Source organism: Xenopus tropicalis, chromosome 2 (genome assembly GCF_000004195.4).
Source record: "Xenopus tropicalis strain Nigerian chromosome 2, UCB_Xtro_10.0, whole genome shotgun sequence".
NCBI classification, from domain to species: Eukaryota; Metazoa; Chordata; class Amphibia; order Anura; family Pipidae; genus Xenopus; species Xenopus tropicalis.
The window spans coordinates 83,680,463-83,703,552 of record NC_030678.2 but is presented as its reverse complement, the minus strand read 5'-3'; the positions used below and the strand labels follow the sequence as shown (position 1 = coordinate 83,703,552).

The window sequence follows — 23,090 nt, the reverse complement described above, 5'->3', positions numbered from 1 at the left end:
ACAGGGAAACAGCACACTCTGGAGTTAGGACCAGAGGTTACAAAGAGAAATAAAAGTAAGTTTGGTCAATTTCACTCATCGTCTCTTCAGTAGGCCCTTCTGTCCCTGAACAGAAATATTGGGTCCCTCTGACCCCACCCTGAACAAAAGGGACAAAAAGTTCATTACATTTGGGGAATTTCCCCTACCACGTTCTCATAAATTAGCCATTAAGTGAAAAATCTGGTCCTTTTATATAAATTCTTTTCTCAAATTGGCAGGAGAGGCTCTGACGGCGGCACATTCTACTGGAAACCTAAACCAAGCAAAACGTCTTTTATTAGTCCTGGCAAAAGTCGAAGTGCTAAGCAGAAAATATAAATGCCTTCTGAGGGAAAATGACGCTGCTGCGGACATGGTGAACATGGGCAAAATAAAAGTCTTTATTTTTCTGCCAAAAACAGAATTATCGGGAGCGTACACATCGCAATTTAAGAGGCGCTTCCGCTAGTCGAACACTTTTTTTAAAAAAAACCAAAAAAAAAAACCTGCTCATCACTCCCACAAGGCGGCGACATGACGTGCCACGGCGCTTACGTGAGTTGTGACGTCACAGTCTCGCGAAATGAGACTTGTGGCGTCGGGATTTTCTGTAAGACAGGAGGCAAGAAGCTTGCAATTAAACAGCTTTGTGGGACATTTAAGTTGCGACCCGGAAAAGCTTGACTTAGGTATTATGGAAGCCTGACTGCCTTATTAAATAGCACATGGCTTGAGGCTACTGGTTTGATGGCTGTCGTATAGATGTTCACATTGCAGTAGTAGTCACATCGCTTACAAGCAGAGCAGGAAGTGTTGCGTTTCTTAAATGAGCTTGCTTAAGGCTAGGGGAGTGGAAGAGGTTTGCTTGTTCCTCAAGTTGGGACTTGATGTTATTAATTTCCGACATGGGGGCTTTGATTTTTGGGCTTGAGAGCGACTACAAGGTAAAAAAGTCCAAAAGAAGGCCATAGAGCTGCTGCTGTTGCACTGCAACTCTTAAACCTGCATTTCTCTGCTGTCAGAGGATATTGAGCATTGTAGTGGTTTGGGGATAGGTCCTGTCTGTGTATAGTCGAACCCAGTAGGTAAGTGTTGTAGTTAAGTAACAGTGTGAGGCTTCAACTTTAGAGATCCCTGGTCTCATATCTGGACAGTGTTGCATGCATATCTGCTTCATGTTGTTGCCCCATGTAATTCAAGCAAGATATCAGAACAGAGCCAATGCCCCCAAGTTAAGTGATTGCTTCATGTATTGGTAGTATTGTAACTGTATTATTCCTTTCCTATTCATTTAGTTTACTCTTGGCTTAACAGGGAACAAAATTCATTCTCATAAAATCTGTGCTGTAGTTCCATGTGGTGTTGTGCGGCAAAATTGTATAAAACTTAGCTTTCTACACAGCATTGAAGATTTCCTGAATGTATTGATGTATAACCATTTGCCCACTGGCATTCTAGTTATGGGGTTGAGCTGTGTTGAATTTTATGTAGTGTGTCAGCACAACAGTATGTGTAGCAGGGAGAACAGTTTTTGCTATCATGTTTTAAAATTATTATTTACGCAGTGTTATAGAGGTTTTACTGCAGGATTCAGGGCTAAGCCCTATATTTTTCGTTTTAGTTTTAAAGGGCATTCAGAAAGTATCAGTTCATACATTTCTGTGGAGTTAATGCGCTTTTTTTTTTTTTTTTTTTTTTTTTAAATCACACCCATTTCCTAATATTAACCTAACCTAATTTGTCTCATTGCAGAACCTCCACTTCCTCTTTCTATTAGAGTGTTTATTGGTCTTTATAACTAAAGACATGCTTAACCACTAGAAATAACACTAGGAGACAAATGGTGGTGATTAAACCTGCACAAAGTACAGCATCATTGCAATGTTTCTCTACAATGAGGTCTATAAGTTTAATTTTTGGATACAACTTCAGTTGATGTAAAGAACATATTTGTATTACTGCAAAAACAAGGATGTGAAACTGGCTGACAAACACTTGCACAAAAAATTACTTTTCATCATGGAGGATTTAAAGCTGTACTGCAATTGCCATATGAATATTTTGCAGTGATATTTTACTATACTGTTGACTATCCAGTATTTCCTCATAATCTGAATATCATGGGAGAAAACAGTCCAGAATTGGTTCTCATGTCTATGGATGATGATGGGTTGTGCCCAGATGAGAAGGTGAGGAAGTGGTTTGTGGAAAAGAATGTACGGGAGTCTGGTACAGTTTATGATACAACCACAGTGCTGATAGAACAGGACAGGCCACCGTCGGAGGCGGAGGAGGATGATGAGGAGGATGATGAGGATGACGATGGCAATGTTGGAACAAATCTACCTTTCCTGGATGCTGCCAATGAGGAAGGTCTGCTGCTTTTGCCAGAGCAAGATGCCATGTCCCAAGGATATGTTCAGCATATAATTTCACCAGACCAGATTCACCTAACTATTAATCCCGGCTCCACGCCTATGCCCAGGAACATAGAAGGGGCAACACTTACTCTCCAGTCAGAGTGTCCTGAGACCAAGCAGAAAGAGGTGAGATAAGTCCAGCAAGTGTTTTTATACAAATACAGTACATATCAGAGTGGCCAGAATTGCTTAATAATTTATGAAAGTGATAAGGAAATTAACCTTATGTTTTTATTGCCTTCTTAAAACATTTTTTGTCCCACCCCCAAGTAGCCCAAAGTAGTGGAGGGGGGCAACCTGAATGGAAATTTGGGTTATACTTGGTCCTAATGATTTATTTGCTGTATACTTTATCTAACATTTTTAAAGGCTAAAGTAGACTTTCTGCGAAAAGGAGGGTTGAGCCTAGTGGTGCATCTATTTCATAGTTTCTGTGTTTGGCTAAACACTGAATCCTCCACAATGATTTTGAATACTGAACCACATCTTCATTTTAATATTCAAATTTAATATTCATTTTCAGTTGCCCAAGGGTTGGCTAGGCAGTCAGGATTCTGAGAAGTTCAAATTCTATTGGGGTTTGGTCAAACCCAAAATATAGTGCATCTTTAGCTTGTAGCCCAAGTGTCTGGTTTAGAGAATTTATAATATAATGTTGGTCATATATAATAATAAAAAATTATATAGAAGAGAATATACAGAGATCTAAAGATCTTGCATTGACTTACATTTTCAAGAAGAAATCTGTAGTTCAACAATAGAGGGGCATTGAAAGATAACCAAATGTAACTAAGCTTTTCATACACAATGAGTTTGCCATTCATTTGATTGGTGAGAATGATGAGAGTCAATAAAAGGCTAAACTACACAATAGATTTTATCTGACACAAAATCTTGTGACACAACAGCATGAGATTCTGTAGGATCTCCATAGCTATATGGATGATGTCTTTTGTTCATTCAGTGTATTTCAATGAGAAAAAAAGTCTTTCAGACTTTATCAGATCTTTGCAGATTTTATCTTGTCGGACACAGACATGGAGCGTTCCCATCCAACAGGCGTACTCTGTCAGATGGCAAATGTTCCATGCAGTTTCCACATCAGATATTTCTATCTGTCCCATTATATTTTAACTCATGCACTGACATCCAGCATGTAGGATGCTATATTTAGATCAGATACCATTGTATAAAATATCCCATGTAGTTTAGCTCTAAGGTGTATTAACCACTGCAGTCCTCATATAGATTACCAAAGCTGCTAAATTGTCTTGTATGCCATAACCCTGGTTTATTCCAATCAAACCTACACGGATTACTGTCAAAGGCAACATTTTTGGCTCAGTTTCAATATTCAACGGAATCTAATCAAACTTTCCCCCTAAAAGCTCTAGCAACATTATGCCAGGAACTTGCACTACGTTTTTCTTTATGGATGGACACAGGCTTCAGTTGGCATTAGTCATATAATTATTGGTCAGGCAGCTCCTTCAGTGGCAGAGGCCTCCACACAGCTTGAACAAAGTGGAAAAATAAAGAGTACTGAGGAAAAAAAAATTGAAGGTACAACTGCAAACCCTAATGTAAAGTATTTCAGTATGAATAAATAAGGGAACTGGAATAAATTATACTATGTGGGCTATTTGGTGCTCTTCTGCTACAGTTTTTGCACATTGTACCTTCATAATAATGTTTACATTATCAGTGCTCATTTGTTTTCTTTTAACCTTCCCTTAAGCTCACTTTTAATAGCTTGTACTCCAGAACAAATCTTACATAGCCATCAAACAAATCATTATGTAAAAAAAAGTTTGTCACTGTTATGTAAGAGTGACAACTAAAGGGTGTGTTGGGAGGGGAACATATTAATGATATGCCAGAGTTTTTCATCTGTATGGGCTGATTAAAGGGTATTGCAGGTGGACTGAAGGTGTATTCAGAACAATCATTGTTAACAATAAAAGGAACATGTGGTCAATATCAGTTCTAATTAACCTTTGTAGAATGTTGTTTTGTGTCACTTGATGAGGGTGCACTTCAGCATAGCTAGATATTGGAATAGTATGCCACCCTCACTAAAAAATCCCTGTTGTTTGCCATAGGTTGTTAAAGGAACAGTAACACCAAAAAATGAAAGTGTATAAAAGTAATTAGAATATAATGTACTGCTGCCCTGCATTGCTGCAACTGGTGTATTTGCCTCAGAAAGTTTATATAAACAAAGCTGTGTAGCCATGGGGGCAGCCATTCATAGGAGAAAAGGCACAGGCACATAGCAGGTAACAGATAAAATACTATTGTATTCTACCAAGCTTATCTGTTATCTGCTATGTAACCTGTGCCTTTTCTCCATCTTGAATGGCTGCCCCCGTGGCTACACAGCAGGTTATTTATATAAACTATAGTAGTGTTACTGTAGCAAACACACAACTTTTACCAGTGCAGGGCAGCAGTACATTATATTTTAATTACATTAAAAAACTTAAATTTTTTGGTGTTACTGTTCCTTTAATGATACCAAAAAGCAGCATTGCACAAGCAGTCATATATATAGGAAAAGTTTACTTTATAAGGTACAATAATACCCTTACTTGTGTTGTGCACAGATAAATGTAATCATAGCCTATGATTAAGGTAAGCCTGTGCATAAAATGCATGTCTTTTTTTTTTTTTTTTTTTTTAACCTTATGTTTTGTGATAAATTAAATCTTTGCTTCACATCTGTCTGCTCATGGGATCTGTTAATGTCTGCTGTTTTTTAGTATGAATTACCTTCTTAAGATGTAGTTACCCACACCCCTTAAGTAGCGTCCCATGGAAACCAAACAATATATTGCTTTCATTGTTCTACCTGTGGCTGACTAAAAAAAAAAAAGGTTATCTCTGGTTACTATGGTTGCTGTCCAAGTGTAAATTTGCCCACTTAGATAAATAAGCCCCAGTATGTTTTTTAACTGGTGCATATGGGAGCCATTTCAGTCGGCGAGTAAAGAGGATTTGAACACACCCTAGTAGAAGTAGGAGCATGACAATTCCAAAGGGCAGTGTCAGATGGGGCATCTCATCTTTTGGCGGGAAATTTCTTCTCCCGCTGGCGATCAAACAGCCAACGTTGCCTGCTTATTCAAATTACTTGAAATCACATTATTTGCAGCAATCCGGGGTAGTCGCTAACCCATTACTTATCAATTTTCTTATTATACACAGCTGCTTATTATGCACATTAGAGTGTTTGTTTCTGGCAAAGCATACCCATTCCTACTAAAGCTTCCATGCTAGGATTTTCACCTGTGATTAGTATTTTTTTTTCTTATGTGCTAATGGAATTCTGAATTAAATATGGCTGTAGCTCACATGACTGAAAAGTTTGAATGTTTTAGAGTAGATGAAAGGAAGCAGCATGTGATTACATGAAGCAGTCTGTGATATACTCCTGTTGCACAGACCACCCAGCAAAACAGCATCACACAGACAATTGAGAGTGGGGGTAGCAGTTTAGCGTAATTTTATTTTATATGTAAACTGTATCATGCTGCTTCTACCCCCTGTTACAACATTTGACAGTGTAGCATACAAAAACATTGTGATTAGATTGTGCATATTGCACAATGGCTATTTTCCACTGGTGCATTAAGGCCATTTTACTTATAAACAGGATCTTAGGATCTTTAAAAGCCTTTATTTGAAAGAAAGGGCTGTGACCTGTATAGCTGCTGCTGTTCAGGACACAGCCCTTTTTTTCAAATGAAGGTTTTGTTTGTTTTTGTTTTGTTTTAAAACAAAAAAAATCCTGTTGTGGTGCTCTATATGAGTAAAAAAAAATAATATACACAAAGTTGAACTGATGTTGAAAAAAGGGTGTATACTGCCCCCTGTAACATAACACCCTGAATTTAGGCAGAGGCTGATCTTTTGCATCTTTCTTTGTTTTTGTTACAGGTGAAGAGATACCAATGTACATTTGAAGGTTGTCCACGGACATATAGTACAGCTGGAAACCTGCGGACTCACCAGAAGACTCATCGTGGAGAATACACCTTTGTCTGCAACCAATCAGGCTGTGGGAAGGCATTTCTTACATCTTATAGCCTGAAAATCCATGTCCGCGTGCACACTAAGGAAAAGCCATTTGAGTGTGATGTGCAAGGATGTGAGAAAGCTTTTAACACCCTGTACAGGTGAGAATGCTTTGCTTGCCAAAACCAAAGGCTTGCTCAGTAGTTTAACACAAAATGTTTGTCCATTGTAACTGTGTAAAAAGCTTTAGTAAACATTATATGCCTACTTTGGAGATATTTTAAGCACAAATCTTTTGTGTAACCAGTTAGTTAAGCGGTCTGTGTGCTTAGTGGCCTTTTTGTGGCTCTTGTTCTGTCTCAGGAAACAGGGGGCATGGCTTGTCTTGCTGAGACAACTCTGTGCCTGGAATATTAAAAGCTAGGAGAGATATTCTGTACACATGCTGGCCTGGGTGGGGTTTGTAGCTGTCATTGCTAATGAGCAACTGATTCAGCTGGTCAGACAAGAACATCCTGATGTAAAGTGGAAAGAGACTTTCAGTGAAATTGAAAATTGTTGTGTGTGCTGTTACAATATTAAGCACACGTGTTTAAAAAAGTTTGTAAAATATGCAAATGTATATTCTTAGTATACAATTTTATACATATATGCAGATCTTCATTTCATGGTATATAGATGTAGTTTGGTTGATAAGTGATAATATGTTAGGAACAAAATTAAAACAACAAGCTTACTTTATATTATAATTCTTAACCATATGGTGTGTAGAAAGAGGGAGAATTAGCTAGTATTTTGTAATAACTTGGGATACATCAAAGTATAATGAATTCCATACAGTGGGACACTGGGCAATAACCTATAGCAACTAACAAGTGATAATACTTTTTTAGCCAGCTACAGGCAGAATGATGATAACAAAAATTTGATTGGTTACCATGGGTTACAGTCCAGCTGCAAATTTGCCCAGGGTTAGGTGGAAATATAACACATATATGTCTCCATCACTAAGGCTACCGCCAGACCAGGGTGATTCTTGGTCTGTTGATAAACGCAGGCCCCTATGCTTGCCTCACCCTACATGTGTGACTATATCAGGAGCCACTGCGTTGGCCCGGTTGCAGGCACATTGAGCAGATTTTGGTACTGTATTGTGTGTGAGTATGCATTTTGTTACCAAGATCCACTCTGCGTATCTGCACCAAGGCCGACATATGACAGTAGCCTAAAACTAAAGTGCCCTAAATACAATATATTGTGATATCTGAAGGGATATAAGTCATGCTAATGCTACCATGTACCATTTATTTCTGGTTTGCTAAACTAATCTGAAGAGGTCCACTATTTATTTTTTTTTTTTGCAGGTTAAGAGCACACCAAAGGCTTCACACAGGGGAAACCTTTAACTGTGTAACAGAAGGCTGCAGTAAATTCTTTACCACCCATAGTGATCTGCGGAAGCACATTCGCACCCACACCAGGGAGAAACCATTTAGGTTGGTCTCATTTCTTTAGACTGCTTGTTTTTTGTTTTCTTTTGTAACTTTGTGCCAGTAAGGACAGTTGAAGGAACGAATACTTCTAATAATATATTAGTATGGAATTGAACTGGAAATATTCAAAGCCATTTTTAATGTTAAATAAGATTGGTGGGAAGGGGCTAGTAGAACTGGTACTGTATCACATGGGCAACTTCTGCACTTGTGTATTTCAGCATGCTGTCATGCACTTCCTGTTTAAGTGAGACACACAGCAGTGGTGGTTTTGGCTTCTGAAATACCCTGGTAGAGTATAAGCCCCATGTGCCATTGGGGTTTTGCAGGCGTCATATTTCACTTTGCCTTTGCTCCCACTTTGGTGCATAAAGGCCAAGGCGCAGATCTCTCCATGTATTTGGTAAAGGATGCATGTTGCATCATCTATGGGCACTCAGTATCACACAAAATGTCAGAGCACCTATGCCCTGCCCACATGCCACCCTCTACATCACAGGGGAAAAGCGCAGCCAACCCTCTAACTCGCCATGATCTTTATAGTCTCAGTATTTTGCACATGTTTATGGCGGATGCAGTTATCATGGAGTTCTGGCAAAGAAGTTGCATTGTTGGTTTGCACAACTTGTTTAGCAGAGTGACCAATATATTCTGATCATTTTTTGTTATGATACATAATCATTTGTAAATTTATCATAAACATGTGATTCACATCACAACAGGCACACAATTCTAATTTGCTGAATATCTCTATAACTGTGTTTTCCATGGGCTGCTATTGTCATTTATGCAGCTGTAATCGAGATTATAGGGTATATTTTAGTATTATTTGCTGAACATGCAGAGGCGCTGCATTAGTAAATAGCTCCTGGGGCAGGTGATAATACATTCAGAATCACTCCCTGCTATTTGCTTTGCAATCATGGCAGTCAGTGTTTCTGACCAACAGTTGTCTGACAAGGGGGTGTCTACAGAAACATCAATCCTACATGATAAGCAGTCATGTCGTTTACAGCCGCTGACATATCATTTACAGTCTGTAGCAGCCAAGGGGTTAATGTAATGTGCCATTCTATATTTACTTTCTGTGTTTTTAAATTCAGGTTGTTTCTTGTAATTTACTCTGTCTGTGCAGGTGTGATCATGATGGCTGTGGAAAGGCATTTGCTGCAAGTCATCACCTTAAAACGCATGCCAGGAAGCATACAGGTATAGAAAACAGCATTTGTGGGTGTGTTACACAGAAGGGAAGAATATAATCAGGGATTGGCAATGTTTGTCACTTTTGATAATAAGCAATTACTGCTCCCAGCGATTAGGTTATAGATTTACACAACATTTTTCTAATTTACATGAAAATACCTGCTGTGATTAAAACTAACGAAAGGTAATTATATTTTCTTTTATGACATATAATATTGAAACCCAAGATTTGCCACACTGTCCATATGAGGTTCCTCGCGCACTACCCTCCTCAAGCATGTCCTGAATTTAGCTCTTATTTGTTGTGCTACCTCTTGCACTGGGTAGTAAATGCACAAATTCACTGGTATCTAGAACTCTCTTTATTTCCTGTCTGATGTTACCTAGAAACACATAAATAGGGAGGGCATGCAGTGGAAAGTAAAAGGTAATTGGGCAAATCAGGACTTTATCCTATATTGCGTGGGGCTGGAGTCTGTGAGACGCAGCCTAGTCTCCACACTCCATAAGAAATTAATAAAATAGATCTGTTTGTTATAGGCTTTGGTTGGAAGCATATAGCTTCTGTTAAATTAAGATTTACTTTACACTGGCATCATGATATTACTGATGTACCTGTAAAAGCTGTATAGGCATACCTATAACAAAATACCAATTCTACACACACCGTTCCACAGTATCACTTCTACATTATGAAGAACAAGACTCACAGGATTAGGGTATATTTCTTTAGAGTTACATTCTCTGCGTGTGGCTGTAAAAATCAGCTGGGATCATGAAAAAAAAAATGCTGTGATGGGTACATACAGTAGGAGGGACAGGGCTTTCCTTCACAGAATAGGGCAAATAAGCAGGTTACTATCCCACCTGCTTGCAAAAGTACAGAGCATCCTGGGCCAGTAAAGGTCAGTTTGTGTTTGGTGCCACATCTGTAATTGATCTTCTTGCTGAATTGGCAAATTGGGCTCTGAATGTCTAGTTCTTATTTTATAACATTTTTGCACCCATAGTAACACATTCTTATTCCCTTGTTTCCAACTACTAGGAGAAAAACCATTTTTATGTACCAGTGATGGCTGTGAGAAGACATTCAGCACCCAGTATAGTTTGAAGAGTCATATGAAAGGTCATGACATTACTGGTTTGGAGGAATCATTACCAAACCACACATCATGCGAGGTATAACAATCGTCATTAAACCTTTCTCATTTAGCTCTCATTTAGGGTCCCATCTTTTACATAATGCACATATATGCACACAATCTTCTGTAATCCAGCAGGTACATACACGCTTAATTCTCCGTAATATTGCAGACATAGTCATGCTCCAATATTTTCTTTACAAAGCAATAACAATGGCAACAACTCATTAAAAAAAAAACCTAGTGAAAATTACTAATTTCTATTCAACTTAAGAAAAGAATAGTCTGAATCCTTTCTCCCAATTTGCTTGAGGGGGAAAAAGGAGTCCTATGACATAGTTTTGCAGGTACCCATGCACCCATTCACAGATACATATATGCACTTATTCACTCAAAAAACTGTGTTTCCGTGATATACCCTTTTAGGTTTTTATACACCCATATGCATTAACCGATACATGTAGTCACCTACAAACAGAGGAACCCATGCACACACAAATACAGAGGCATCTACCACTTCCATGAGTTGCACCTTGAAACTAATGATTTGTTCTTAAAGGACATGTAAAGCCTACATTTGCCTACAATGTATATCAGTTGGGCACGTTTCCCCCACCCAAATGGCATCATTTGTACTGCATATATCCCCGCCGTTTGCCAGCACCATCACATTTTCCTAAACCAAATAGCAGCTTTCACCTGGTGGCCATTTTTCCTCTGAAACATAATTGGATACATTTAAATCTGAAAACAGCCTACACACACACACAAACTCTTATTCAGCATACATTTTATCAAGAATACAGGCTCACACAGGCAAAACTGTCTTTGATAAAAGTTCTGCTTTGTTTGAGCACTGTAATGGTAAAGCTGAGTTAAAAAAAACTAAAGCAGACAGCTAGAGCTGAGTTTCTATGGCAATGCCATCTCTTTACTGGCTGCTAGACTGGGGGCGTGTTTAGTAACCTGAGCTTAGAACAACTGAGCATGCCCACAAGCCAACAGCCAAAGCAAATTTCTGAAGGAGGGGACCGAGTGGGTTACAGGAGGAGAAGCAAATCTAGGTGATTGAGGGGATGCTGCAGCCTTACTATTAACCTCTGGACAACCAGCGTGGCAGGTATTGAAAGATTTCAAAGAGGCTGTTCATTGATTACCATAATAAGTGCTATGGCAGTGTAATTTTACCCCCTCACATACTTTATTCATTCCAACATGCACACAGATCCCCTCGTGCGCCTGCACACTTTGCCCACACATTCTTCCAACCAAGCACATTTAATTATGTATAAACTTAGATGTGGTAAAAAAAAATATTTGCTCACTATCAGCATACATAGACATTAATAAATAAAACAGACAAAAAAATTGCAAGCTATATTTTAAGGTGTGTGTGTATGTAATTTAAAAAAAAAACTTCCCAATTATTCAGTGTTTTACATAGAAGTAAATGTAAAGTGCACATGACCAAATTGCACCTGTCCGCGTCTTCATTTTCCTGTCCATGCAAGTATGTCATACTTTCACGCAGTAGTCCACAGACCAAATATGTTATTACTGCTACTTTTCCATAAAAAGTTCATAGTGGCTAAACTTTGTGTATTGACGTCATTCATTAAAGATAATGCTAAGCAGCATTTTGTCCATCCAGCCTGCTTTGATGAATTGTGAGCCAGTGTGCTTATTGACTTGGGGAAACCTTGGAACTCCTGCCACCATGAACATGACAATAATTTCAGGATTCCCATGGCCAGTTGCATTAATAGCTGCAACAAAAAAGTTGCAGCTGTTAAGTTGCAAGTTGCATAAATAAACTGTATTTTACCTATAATGTATAAAATGGTTAGGATAAAATAATTGTTTGAATCTTTTCACTTTTGAGAATAACAATTGTCTTTGTTCTAATTTATAAAGGATACAAATCACTGGTTCTGCCTCAGCGATGTAAGGTCTTTATCAAGTGATTCTGAATTGCGGGAAAATGTAGATGGAGTAAGTAGCAATCTTTCTATCCTCTTTTGTTTCTTTACACTTTTGTTTCTCCCAGATACTCTCTTGAGAGGCTACAGCTAGTGACAGGGAGTTCCTTTACCGATATCCAGAACTGTGCATTAAACAGACCAGCACTTGACCTGCACTACTACAGCCCATTCCTGTGAGATATATATCAATCCAAATCTCAATATTCTGCGGGGTGCTAGCCAAAATTATGTCTGTATAGAAAATAATCATCTGTGGCCAGCACACCCTTCAATGTTTTATCAAATTTTTTTTATTGTAGATATATTGTTAAAACCAACGTTTCGGTCCTTATTAGGACCTTTCTCAAGGATGAATATATATATATATGTATGTATGTATGTATACTTACTTCCCCTTAGATTTTTTTAAATCTTTAGCCTGAATTTGACTTGCAAAATGCCCCATAGGAGAAAGCAAAAAAGGCAATGGCAGCTTGAATTCCTCTGTGGGCTGAACTGGAAGTCAGCTGTGTCAGGTTTGAGGAATTCAAGCTGCGATCGTCTATGGGGCACTTTTCAAGTTAAATTAAAGCTGAAGATTTAAAAAAAAAAAAAAAAAAAATCCAAGGGGAAGGATGCCATACCTTTCATTATAACTGTTTTGGGGGGGAATTAAGTATTAAAAAAATTTAGTGTTACTGTTCCTTTAAGTATACTAGGAATTATATGGCAGCTCTGTGCATATGCCCTGTATGGGCGTTCTCCTATAAAAGACTGCCTTTGTATTCAGTTTCAACTTTCTACTTTGACAAAGTGAGAGTGTGAATGGTTTTGAACCATCTTTCCTGAGTGCAAAACTTTTACAAGCGCACAAAAAATATACATAACATTTTGACATATTTGAGTACAAGGCTTTCCTTGGGTGGTTTTTAACTGATATGGTATGGTTTTGGCTTCTTCAGAGTCCTGGACAATCTCTTGGCCAGATGTTACCACAAAATCTCTTTGAGTCAATGTTTCAGAGCCCAGAAAATACACAAGATACTGATTCCACTCAGCAAAAAGGTAACATAAACTAATGTGCCTCCAGTCTATGGAGGGCTATAACCTTTGCCCTGACAGACAACCCTGAATCTTTTAAAGTTGTAAGATATTAAGATATGTTTAACTGTGTCTAGATAGATACATTTGCATTGCAAAATGTGGAGGCCTGTTAATGAAGTGTGAGAAGACAATTTGCCCAAAAGATTACCAAAAATTATATAAAATAAAAAGTGCAAATACACTGCACTCCCAGTTGGGAGGTGGGACTGTCTCCCATCAAAATATTTTTCATCAGACAAATCTGAGAATTGTGTCCTTATCCTCATGTTTTGTTTATAAGATTTTTCAGAGAAAAAAAATTCTAACCCATAGCAACACCCTTTTCATAGCCAGTACTGGCCTTGTATTCATAAAGCCATTAATAGGGGTTGCTGTAGGAAAATCCACTTTGCTTTCCAGAAAATCAGCTCACAGAAAACATTTCCAAAAACGTTTCAACAAAAGGTTCTGTCTTCAAAAATAGCAGCCAGTTATGGGCACTCTGGTTTGTTGTCTTCCAACACATAGCACAAGTTTCAACTTACTTGATCTTGTATGTTCTGACAAAATAAAAAGACACTATGGGGGGAATTTACAAAAAGTGGTGATTGTGAGAGAAAATAATGTGGAGATAGATTTGTTGGATTTTCCACCTTATTCACAAACCTCCATTTCCACTTTTGTGAATTTGTCTTTTCAACAGACAGTAAAGTGATTAAAGAGGGTGCACTACTGCTAAAACTAAGAATTTGCCTGGGAGGCTTTACTTCTCCTTTAAATAAAGATTTATTAAACATATATATTTAAAACTTTATCATTGCCTCATACATTAAACTAAAATTAGCATAATAATGCCAATGTGTGGTAAAAACTTTTATATACAAGATTGTATAAATTACACTTTTTTTTTTGCTTAATTAGTGTTTTACTTGTTTATAAAATGTTAATGAGGCTTTTTGCGCCTGTTATTCCAGGGTTCGACAGAAACTTGTCCCCTGACAATAGGCTGTTAATTGCCACTCATATGTTAATGAGCCCCCAATGGTGCCCCTACAAGAGGTGTGAAATGAAGACTGTGTGAAACAAAGCAAAACAGAAGATCTTAGAATTGATGTTACAGAGTTACACTGAGCTTTATTCCATTTTGGAAATGTTGGGAAAAAATGCTGTTAATATGTCATTTAAATGTTGTTTTAAGACAAATTCACAAAAGTGCCTGTAAACTGTCTTTCTTTGAACAGAAACTGAAAAGTTGGGGTTGAGTCGGAATTTAGGCAGATTTTCTTTGTCATTTCTTTGTAATATGTTGGCAAAAGACAAAAATATTCTTCTGCAAATGTAAAATCTGATTTAATATGATCCAATTATTTGTTTTAGTGGATGCACTGCTGAAAACATGGGCCACAAGCTCAGAAACACCAGCTGCAGCAGAGACTAGCTCAACTGATCCTACATCTCTGTCTATTCCTCTGGTTACTCCACCTGTAAATGTTGAGCCCCCTATGGAGAAAACATGTGCCCCTACATCCAATGCAGCACACTTACAACCAACGACAACAGAGTGTGGAACCAAACCAACTCCTCCGGTGACACTGGAGGCAAGGCAATCACTGGATTTGCATTCTGCTAATGGGGTGACTCCGTACACTACCAGCCAAGACTGCCTTCTCACCCCACAGGCAACCCAGCCGTTGGTAGAGGGACTGGCTGTTGTGGCAGGTCATTCTCTTCCTGTGGTGTCTACTTCTGAAACATCCATGCCAACATTAGTGCAATCTGCAATGCCCAGTGCTAACGCAGTGCTGACCAATAGCCCTGCTATAACCATCACCCCAACACCCAATGCTGCTCTCTTGCAACCAAGTTTAGTGATGGCTGAGCAAAACTTTCAGTGGATTTTAAATGGAGCCACCCAAAGCCAGGAGCAGCCTGTGAGTATCTAACCATCTATGTGTGTATTTGTATAAAGATGGGCTGCAGGGACAACAGAAAGTAACTGTTTTCTTCTAATCCATATAAAAGTTCTCTGCATTCTTTCATTTCATTTACACAGGCTCTCACTCTCTTCTCTTTCATACTTCATAAACTTGGTCTTAGCACCACCATGTTGCTTTGCCCATTTTTTGGGCATAGTTTTTTAAGAGAAAATCTTGTTTGTTTGGTAAGGTCTTTGTGTTCCTCCCAACAGTGTTTCCTGCTGGCTGCACTAGGTTGTGGGCCTTGTAGTCCAGGTGCTCATTTAGAGATCCCTATTACAACCCCCTCCACTCGCCTACAGCACTTTTTTTGACCTGGTGAATGATGACCAACGTGACATGTAAAGCCTACATTTTCCTATAATTTATATAAGTTGGGCACATCTCCCCCCACCCAAATGGCAGCATTTATACTGCATACATCCCCTTAGTTTGCCAGAACCATCATATTTTCCTAAAACAAATAGCATTTTCCCCCTGACACATCATCAGTTACATTTAAATCACAGCATACATGCAAAACTTCCTTTGATAAAAAGTTCTGCTTTGTTTGAGCACTGTAATGGTAAAGCTGATCTCAGGAGAAGAGGTTAGAAGGAAAAATAGGAGCAGACAGCAATGTTTCAGTGGGAACCAGCAGTGCCATCTCTTCACTGGCTGCTTGACTGGAGAGTTTATTTAGTAATCTGAGCTGAGAAAAACTGAGCATGCCCACAAGCCATCAGTCAAAGTAAATTCCTGAGGGAGGGGGCCGAATGGGTTAGAGGAGGAGAAGGAAATCTAAGTGATTAAGGGGATGCTGCTGCCTTTCTATTAACCTTTGAACAACCAGAATGGCGGGTATTTAAAAATTTCAAAGAGGCTGTTCACTGATTAAATTTTTGTGTGTGGGGGGTTTATATGTCCTTTAAAGGAAAATTATACCCCAGAATAAATACTTAACTAACAGTTTATATTATGTTAAGTGACCTATTAAAGAATTTTGCCAAACTGGAATATATATATGTCAGTAAATATTGCCCTTTTAAATCACCATTTAGTGATGGTCTGTGTGAAAATGGTTTATTTATATAGAGGCCTACTTTTTTGGGGGGTATAGGTTTCCTTTAATGCTTCATTAGTTGTTCAATGTAATGGTATAATCTTAACATAAACTATTGGGCTTATTTTGGGATTTTTAATTTCGATCTCCATGTTGTTTTCCCTCAATGCAGCATGTTGTTTTTGACGCAAGTACCTTTTAATGAAGTGGTTTTACACGCAACTCACTGAAGGGAAAAGCGCAAGTTGCCCACAATGCTTTTGGTTGTAAATTAGCCGTTTATATTTTCAGTTCTGTAAGATTGGATTGGTTGGAAGCCTTCGGGTTAGAGGTGTGGATGTAGGTATTGTAAAGCTTGCCAATACACGGGCAGATCCGCTCACTTGTCGCCAAGCGAGCGGATCTTCACCCGATATCCCCACCTACGGGGCCCCTCGTTTCTGCCCCTACATGGGCCGATAAGCTGCCGAATCGGTCCAAGGGACCAATATCGGCAGCTACAATCGGCCCGTGTATGGGGACCTTAAGAGTAGCTATTGTTCTGTTAGGAATTGGAGCATAAAGTGAGGTTATACTCCTACCTGCCATAATTCAAATTCATGGGGCTTCTCTTAGTCTTATGGCTGGGATAGAGGAAAAACAGTGGTTGAGAAATGCCCAAACTCAGCCATCCATGCTGTATTGACTATAATGGAAACCCGCCTGACACCACCAGTAGAAGTGTATTTTGGCACAAAAACTTACATTGCAGTGTCTAGTGGATTTCTGATATAGTCAATGGCAGTATTCACAACCAGGTCCAGTTAATCCCTTGCAAGATACACAATGTTTGCCATAAGTCCAAACTATATGTGTATATTTCATCATTAAAGCCTTAACTAATCCTAAATTAGCTTAGATAAAACATTTAGTTCTTTAATGCTGTTCTTCAGTTCCCTACTGATAATATAATCTCAGCCTCACAGCCAGTAGAATACTTCAGTCACTTAAATGCTTTTTTTATTTTTGTCTTTGACAGCAACAAGCTGCTAAGGTGGAAAAGGTTTACTTCACCACTACTGTTCCATTGCCTGGAAGCACAGGTATGTCAATGGTCACCTTTAAATTCATATTTTTCTTTAAAATGATTTCCCTATAATGCCCCCTCCCTCATGTATTTTGTTTCTGTTTTCCATTTTTTTCCCCCTCATGCTTATATTGACAGTGTGTGAAGTTGCTTGCAAATCTGCTCCCACAAGTGTCTTAGAGGAAGGTGGAAAACCCCTGTGTTCCCCCAAATTGATTTCACAAAGCAAAACTTCAATATTTGTATTTCTACAGTCAAGTTACAGCAATCTAAGCTAAAAGTATTGGACCACAGTTCTTTGTAAATCATTTCTCTGGCCTCCATATGTAGCATTTTGTTTATAACTTAGTACCTCAAAAGGGGTATATATAAAGTGAAGGGATATACTGCACCACTCATTTGTGGTTATTATGGCAATATAGTTGCTGTGATGTTTGGGCTTCCTTTATATGATTTATGTCAGATTATGTTGGATGACTGGCTGGAAAGTGTTAAAACTTAACTTTTATTATTATAAATCTCAACAGCTGTATGACATTGCCCTATAAAGTTATCGCATATGAGTGTGCTAATACTGCTATGATTTAGTCAGATTGAACGGTAAATACGTTGTTGTGCATAACATAACTTTCCAGCAAGTCATCCAATAAAATCTGACAAAGTGTATAAAGCAGTGATCCACAACCAGTAGCTCATGAGTAACATGTTGCTCCCAGGGGCCTCAAAGTAGGTGCCCATTTTTAAATCTCTGGCTTGGAGACAAGTTTTGGAATCACAGAGACACAGTTTTACTCCAAGTAGAGCCTCCTGCAAGCCAGCAATCCACATGGGGCTACCAAATAGCCAATCACTGCCCTTATTTGGCATCCCCAAAGAACTTTTTTTCATGCTTGTTTGGCTCACTAACGCTTTTTACATCTGAGTGTGGCTCACGAGTACAAAAGGTTGGGGATCCCTGGTATAAGGGAAGCACAAATATTCTAGCAACTATATTGCCATAATAACCACAAATGAGTGGTGCAGTGTATCCCTTCACTTTATATGGACCCCTTTTGAGGTACTAAGTTATAAACTGATATTTACTTTGGTTGGGTCTGAACGCTACGTGGTTTTCTTGGGGAACTTTGGAATGACTGTATGTGACGTGGGAGATGCAGGGTACACTTTCTTTTATTTACAAATGTAACTTTCTGTGCCTTTGTTTCAGGGAATCCTGTACAGCAGATTGGTTTGAGCCTTCCTGTTCTGATTATAAAACAAGAGGAATCTTGTCAGTGTCAGTGCGCCTGCAGAGACTCTGTCAAAGAAAAAGCCAATAAACGCAAAGGGTGTTCCCCAGCTCCAGAACCAGCATCTGATCCAAAACCTGCAGACCCTCCCCCTGAAAATCTGCATTTGTCTACCTCTCCCTGTGAAGGAAGTAGCGGCCACTTACTGAACACTTCAGGCTCTCAGCCTTGGACACCATCTTCCTTAGATATTTCAGACTTCCTCTCCATCCAGAGTCCAGAGAACCCTTCTTCTTTGGCCCCAATGGAAGCCTTATTGCAAGGGGATGATATCAGCCTCGGAAGTTTTTCTAGTTAGGTTGCTCTACCATTGGATTGATGTGAATGAAACTTACCCCTTTATTTCCAAGGGGGCTTACTGCGCACCAGATGCAAAGGACAGAATATCCCAGCTGACACCTTGTATACATATAGTTTTAGTTTTCACAAGAAGAGAACATATTTTTATTTTATTTAGAACCCCAGTGGAAGGAAAGCAGTTCCTTTTAGCACTGATATGATGTTTGTAAAAAAAAGAGAGAGAACAATTAACCTATTTTGTTTTTATTGCACTAAGAGTCACTTTGTTTGCCTGTCGTTTGCAAACCTGCATTTCTAACTGCTCTGAATATCTATGTATGCACCAAGAGAGACATAGGGTCTTTAGATACCCTGCCTCTCCTCTTGTTCGCTTTCTAGAGTTCCTGTTACAGCACATTGTGAAGTCTCCAGCTCTAAAGATGTAACTATTTCACTGATTTTCATGTGATTGAGATAACATTTTAGCACTCAGAAATTTTTCAATTTTCTGCACACTTTTATGCAAAAGTTTATTTTTTTAATGCAGTTTGGATTTTTCATTGAACCCATTACCGATCATGTTATCCACCAAAAAAGCCACGCAAGTCCCTTGAATACGCACAGAATTGAAGCCATGAACAATCTAATTGTTATATTAAGAATTAAGGTTGTGTAGATTGATGTCCCATAGGATTATACAGAAGAAACAGGAATGTAACTGACTGTGATGTTTTGTTTGTTTTTTTTATACTATAGACTTAGCATTGAATGCTGATACCGCTCCCATTCATACTCCTAACAATTCTGGAACATTGCATCATTAAGTATTTATTCCTTTTCTTACTGCATGTGAGGTTGCTTAATGCACCTCCTGCTGGAGGGATGAGGATCATAGCATAATTTGGAATTATGTAGAAAGGGAGGGATGAGTAGGAAATTCTTCTCAGGGCTTTTGTTAGCTAATAATGTTGCAGTATTGCTGGGTTTCTTTCCTTCATTTAGAACTATACCTTTACCTGGTGTGAAGACTGGAAGAAGTGAGACGTTATTATAAGTGCTCTGCCACCCAATCGCTACCCGATTGTTGGTGTAACACAGAAACTAAAAAAACAGAGATAGTATATAACCTAAGCACAGCAGTGGCGAATCTGTAGCATTGACACACTTGCTAAGTTATAGCTCCCAGCATGGTTTCCAGCTGTTTATTGCTGTAGAAGAATGGGTTTTGCTGATGAAGTGAGGCATGCCATCAATAATCCTATATCAGGCTCAGCTTCAACAATTCATTTGGCAGCCCATTGCTTTCTCTAGACACTTAGCCATAGATTTCTGGTCCAGCAGTGACCAAAAGATCTTTTGTTTGCCAGCTGTTCCTGTTTTATTCCAATACGGCTATTTTGTGTAGCTGAACAAGTGTGCCATTACCACCTTTTTTTTTAGGGGGTTACTGTTGTAATGGTTTGTCCCGATTGGTCCCGGTTAGGTTTTTGACCTAAAATCCTTGGCTTTAAAAGGAATGCTGGGTGTTATAGATCAGCGAGAGCTGGAGAGAAACAAGTTAAACAGACAATTGAATGTTTCCTTTCCTACTGCTGTCATCCGCAAGAGTCATATGATAAAGAACAGACATTTTCTCCCTGTCTAGCATGGTTTTATTAGGTCATTAATTGTTACACTGCAATCTCATAGAAAAAAATAATCCCCTTAAATATAGTCACATTCTAAACATTAGTAATTAAAGTGAGGTTCATAATTAATTTCACCCAATATTTGGGTGATTAACCTGTCCCCCAGACATCATCTAATAAGGGTTTAGCCCTGTATTAGATGGCAACATGAACTTGCTAGTTTTTAGCATGAGGATTTAATAGGCTGGGAAGCTAAGACTTAATCAGTAATCGGCAATTGTGTTTTCTTGTGACCATATTCATCTCTTGTTTATATAGATCTGTTTTGTGTGTCTTATTTCTGTGTATTTCTGTTTTACCTAATGCCCTCAGAATTAAATATGCTGCAGTTTCAATTTACTTTCAGTACAAAACACTGGAAATGTCTGTTTGAAAAGAAAACAGTGTCACCATGTCTTCTGTTCATTTTATAGTACATTAAAAGTTAATGGCACCCTATTTAACACCATGTGCCATTTCCCATTCTGGCTGTTTAATCTGTGCCACAGTTTGCCATGGAAACAAATGATCTGTACACATCAGAGAACCCAGAAACATAGAATCTACTGTGCTGGAAATAGGGCCCTTTTTATGTAGCATTGTGGTTTTTAAGTTATGTGGCACGAAAAGGGTTAGTGGACAGATGTTGGCCAGTAGACCTAAATCACATGCAAACACTTAGGCTAATGGCACACAGGTTAGTTTTTCTGGTGGCATAACACACAGAGCAGGTTTTGGTGTGAAAATGCTTATTTTATATTTTCTGTACCAAAATCTGCTCTGTTTGTGCCCATGGACAGGCATTGGATCAGCGTGTCGGCACACAGGGGAGCAGGGTGGAAGGCAGCTGATGGGGTCTCCTTTGACATATTTACCCGTGCAGAAAAAACACCATTGTGTCATTAGCCTTAAAAGAAAGTACTCCTAATGAGTATGGCTTTGCCATAATTAAAGTCATATTGTTGATAGACAAAAAGCTAAGAAATGCTACAGTTTTTGGTTTAAACTGATTGTGACAATTTGTTTCTTTGTGGGAGGCACATTGAAGAAACAAGGATGAACCCCCTGGGTTTCTTCCGTTTCTTACTTTAGCAAAAATCATGTTTTAATATATTTAATGTAGGAATGAAGAAAATATCTAAATGTACATTTATTTAAAAGAAAACTGCCCTTGTTTCCATTTGTGTTTCTCTTCAAGTGGAAATAGGGTATGTTCACCCTAAAACATTTTTATTTGTTGTTTTTTTTTTTTATTGGAAGGGGGGGATTAAAAGAAATGTAATTCTACACAGCTTTCTAATGCTCTTTCTTTGCTATTGTAAGCATTTATATATTACTGATCTCTGTCTGACTACAGACACAATGTAACAGTAGACAGCTGACCTCAAGAAAATACTCCAGGTCCTCAATAGTAATAATAGAGAACAAGTAGCCCTGCAGATAGTAACAAGACAATTACTTTTATTAGCAATTCTATATGGTAATAGGAAGATTTATGTACTTACCGTTAAATCCTTTTCTCTATAGTCGTCAGGGGGACACAGGAACAGTGGGGTAAAGGGCCCCTCCTACCAGGAGGCAGGACACTGCAGTGATGTCAGAGCTGTTGCTCCTCCCTCTCTCCTTTTACCCCCTTGCCTAGCCCACAGGGCTCAGTTACTTTCAAAGATTCTCAAACAGAAATGCATAACTTGTATATAACTAAAAACCATATAACTTACACGCATGGTTGAATGCAACTGAAGGAAGTTCCGGGAGGGAAGTCCTGTGTCCCCCTGACGACTATAGAGAAAAGGATTTAACGGTAAGTACATAAATCTTCCTTTCTCTTACGTCTAGGGGGACACATGAACAGTGGGACATACCAAAGATGCCCCCAAGTAAGGGAGGGAGGAACACTGCCGCTTGGAGGATCTTTCGGCCAAGGGCCGCCTCCGCGGACAGGTATGTGTTGAATTGGTAAAATTTTGTAAAGGTGTGTAAGGAGGCCCAAGTAGCCGCTTTGCAAACCTGATCGGCCGATGCCATATGCCTATGAGCCCAGGAGGCTCCTAATGCTCGGGTAGAATGGGCCCGCAGCCGCAAGGGAGGCGTCCTCCGTTTTGCCAGGTAAGCTCGTCTGATTGCTTCTTTTATCCAGCGGGCAAGCGTGGTCTTGGTAGCGGGTAGACCCTTTTTGGGGCCCAAAGGGAGCACGAACAGGGCATCTGACCTTCTAAGGGATTTGGTACGTGATATGTAGGTTCTTAGAGCTCTGACTACGTCTAGGCGGTGCAGTTTGGCCTCCTTTTCGTTGCTTGGATTGCTGCAAAACGAAGGGAGGCTGATCTCCGTGTTAACGTGGAAGGGGGAAACTACCTTGGGGAGAAACCCTGGGGTGGTACGAAGAACCGCGTGGTCCTCCTGAAAAATCAGGAATGGTGGAGAGCAT

General features: G+C 39.0%; 1 protein-coding gene across 3 annotated transcripts; it reads left to right on the top strand.

Moving 5' to 3' along the window:
- The first annotated feature begins 588 nt into the window (after positions 1-588).
- On the top strand, positions 589-21,946 carry mtf1 (metal-regulatory transcription factor 1). Of its 3 annotated transcripts, none has more exons than XM_002939479.5 (11): positions 589-710; positions 1,774-2,567; positions 6,381-6,619; positions 7,823-7,954; positions 9,087-9,160; positions 10,200-10,333; positions 12,211-12,288; positions 13,220-13,322; positions 14,718-15,271; positions 17,377-17,440; positions 18,632-21,946. In XM_002939479.5, the coding sequence occupies exons 2-11, from the start codon at positions 2,142-2,144 to the stop codon at positions 19,009-19,011; spliced, it is 2,184 nt and encodes a 727-aa protein (XP_002939525.1). In that variant the 5' UTR covers positions 589-710; positions 1,774-2,141; the 3' UTR covers positions 19,012-21,946. The 3 variants fall into 3 exon arrangements, with proteins under 3 accessions (XP_002939525.1, XP_012812846.1, XP_031752770.1); XM_012957392.3 differs by lacking the exon at positions 589-710 and adding an exon at positions 732-965; XM_031896910.1 differs by lacking the exon at positions 589-710 and adding an exon at positions 985-1,106.
- Positions 21,947-23,090: the final 1,144 nt, after the last annotated feature.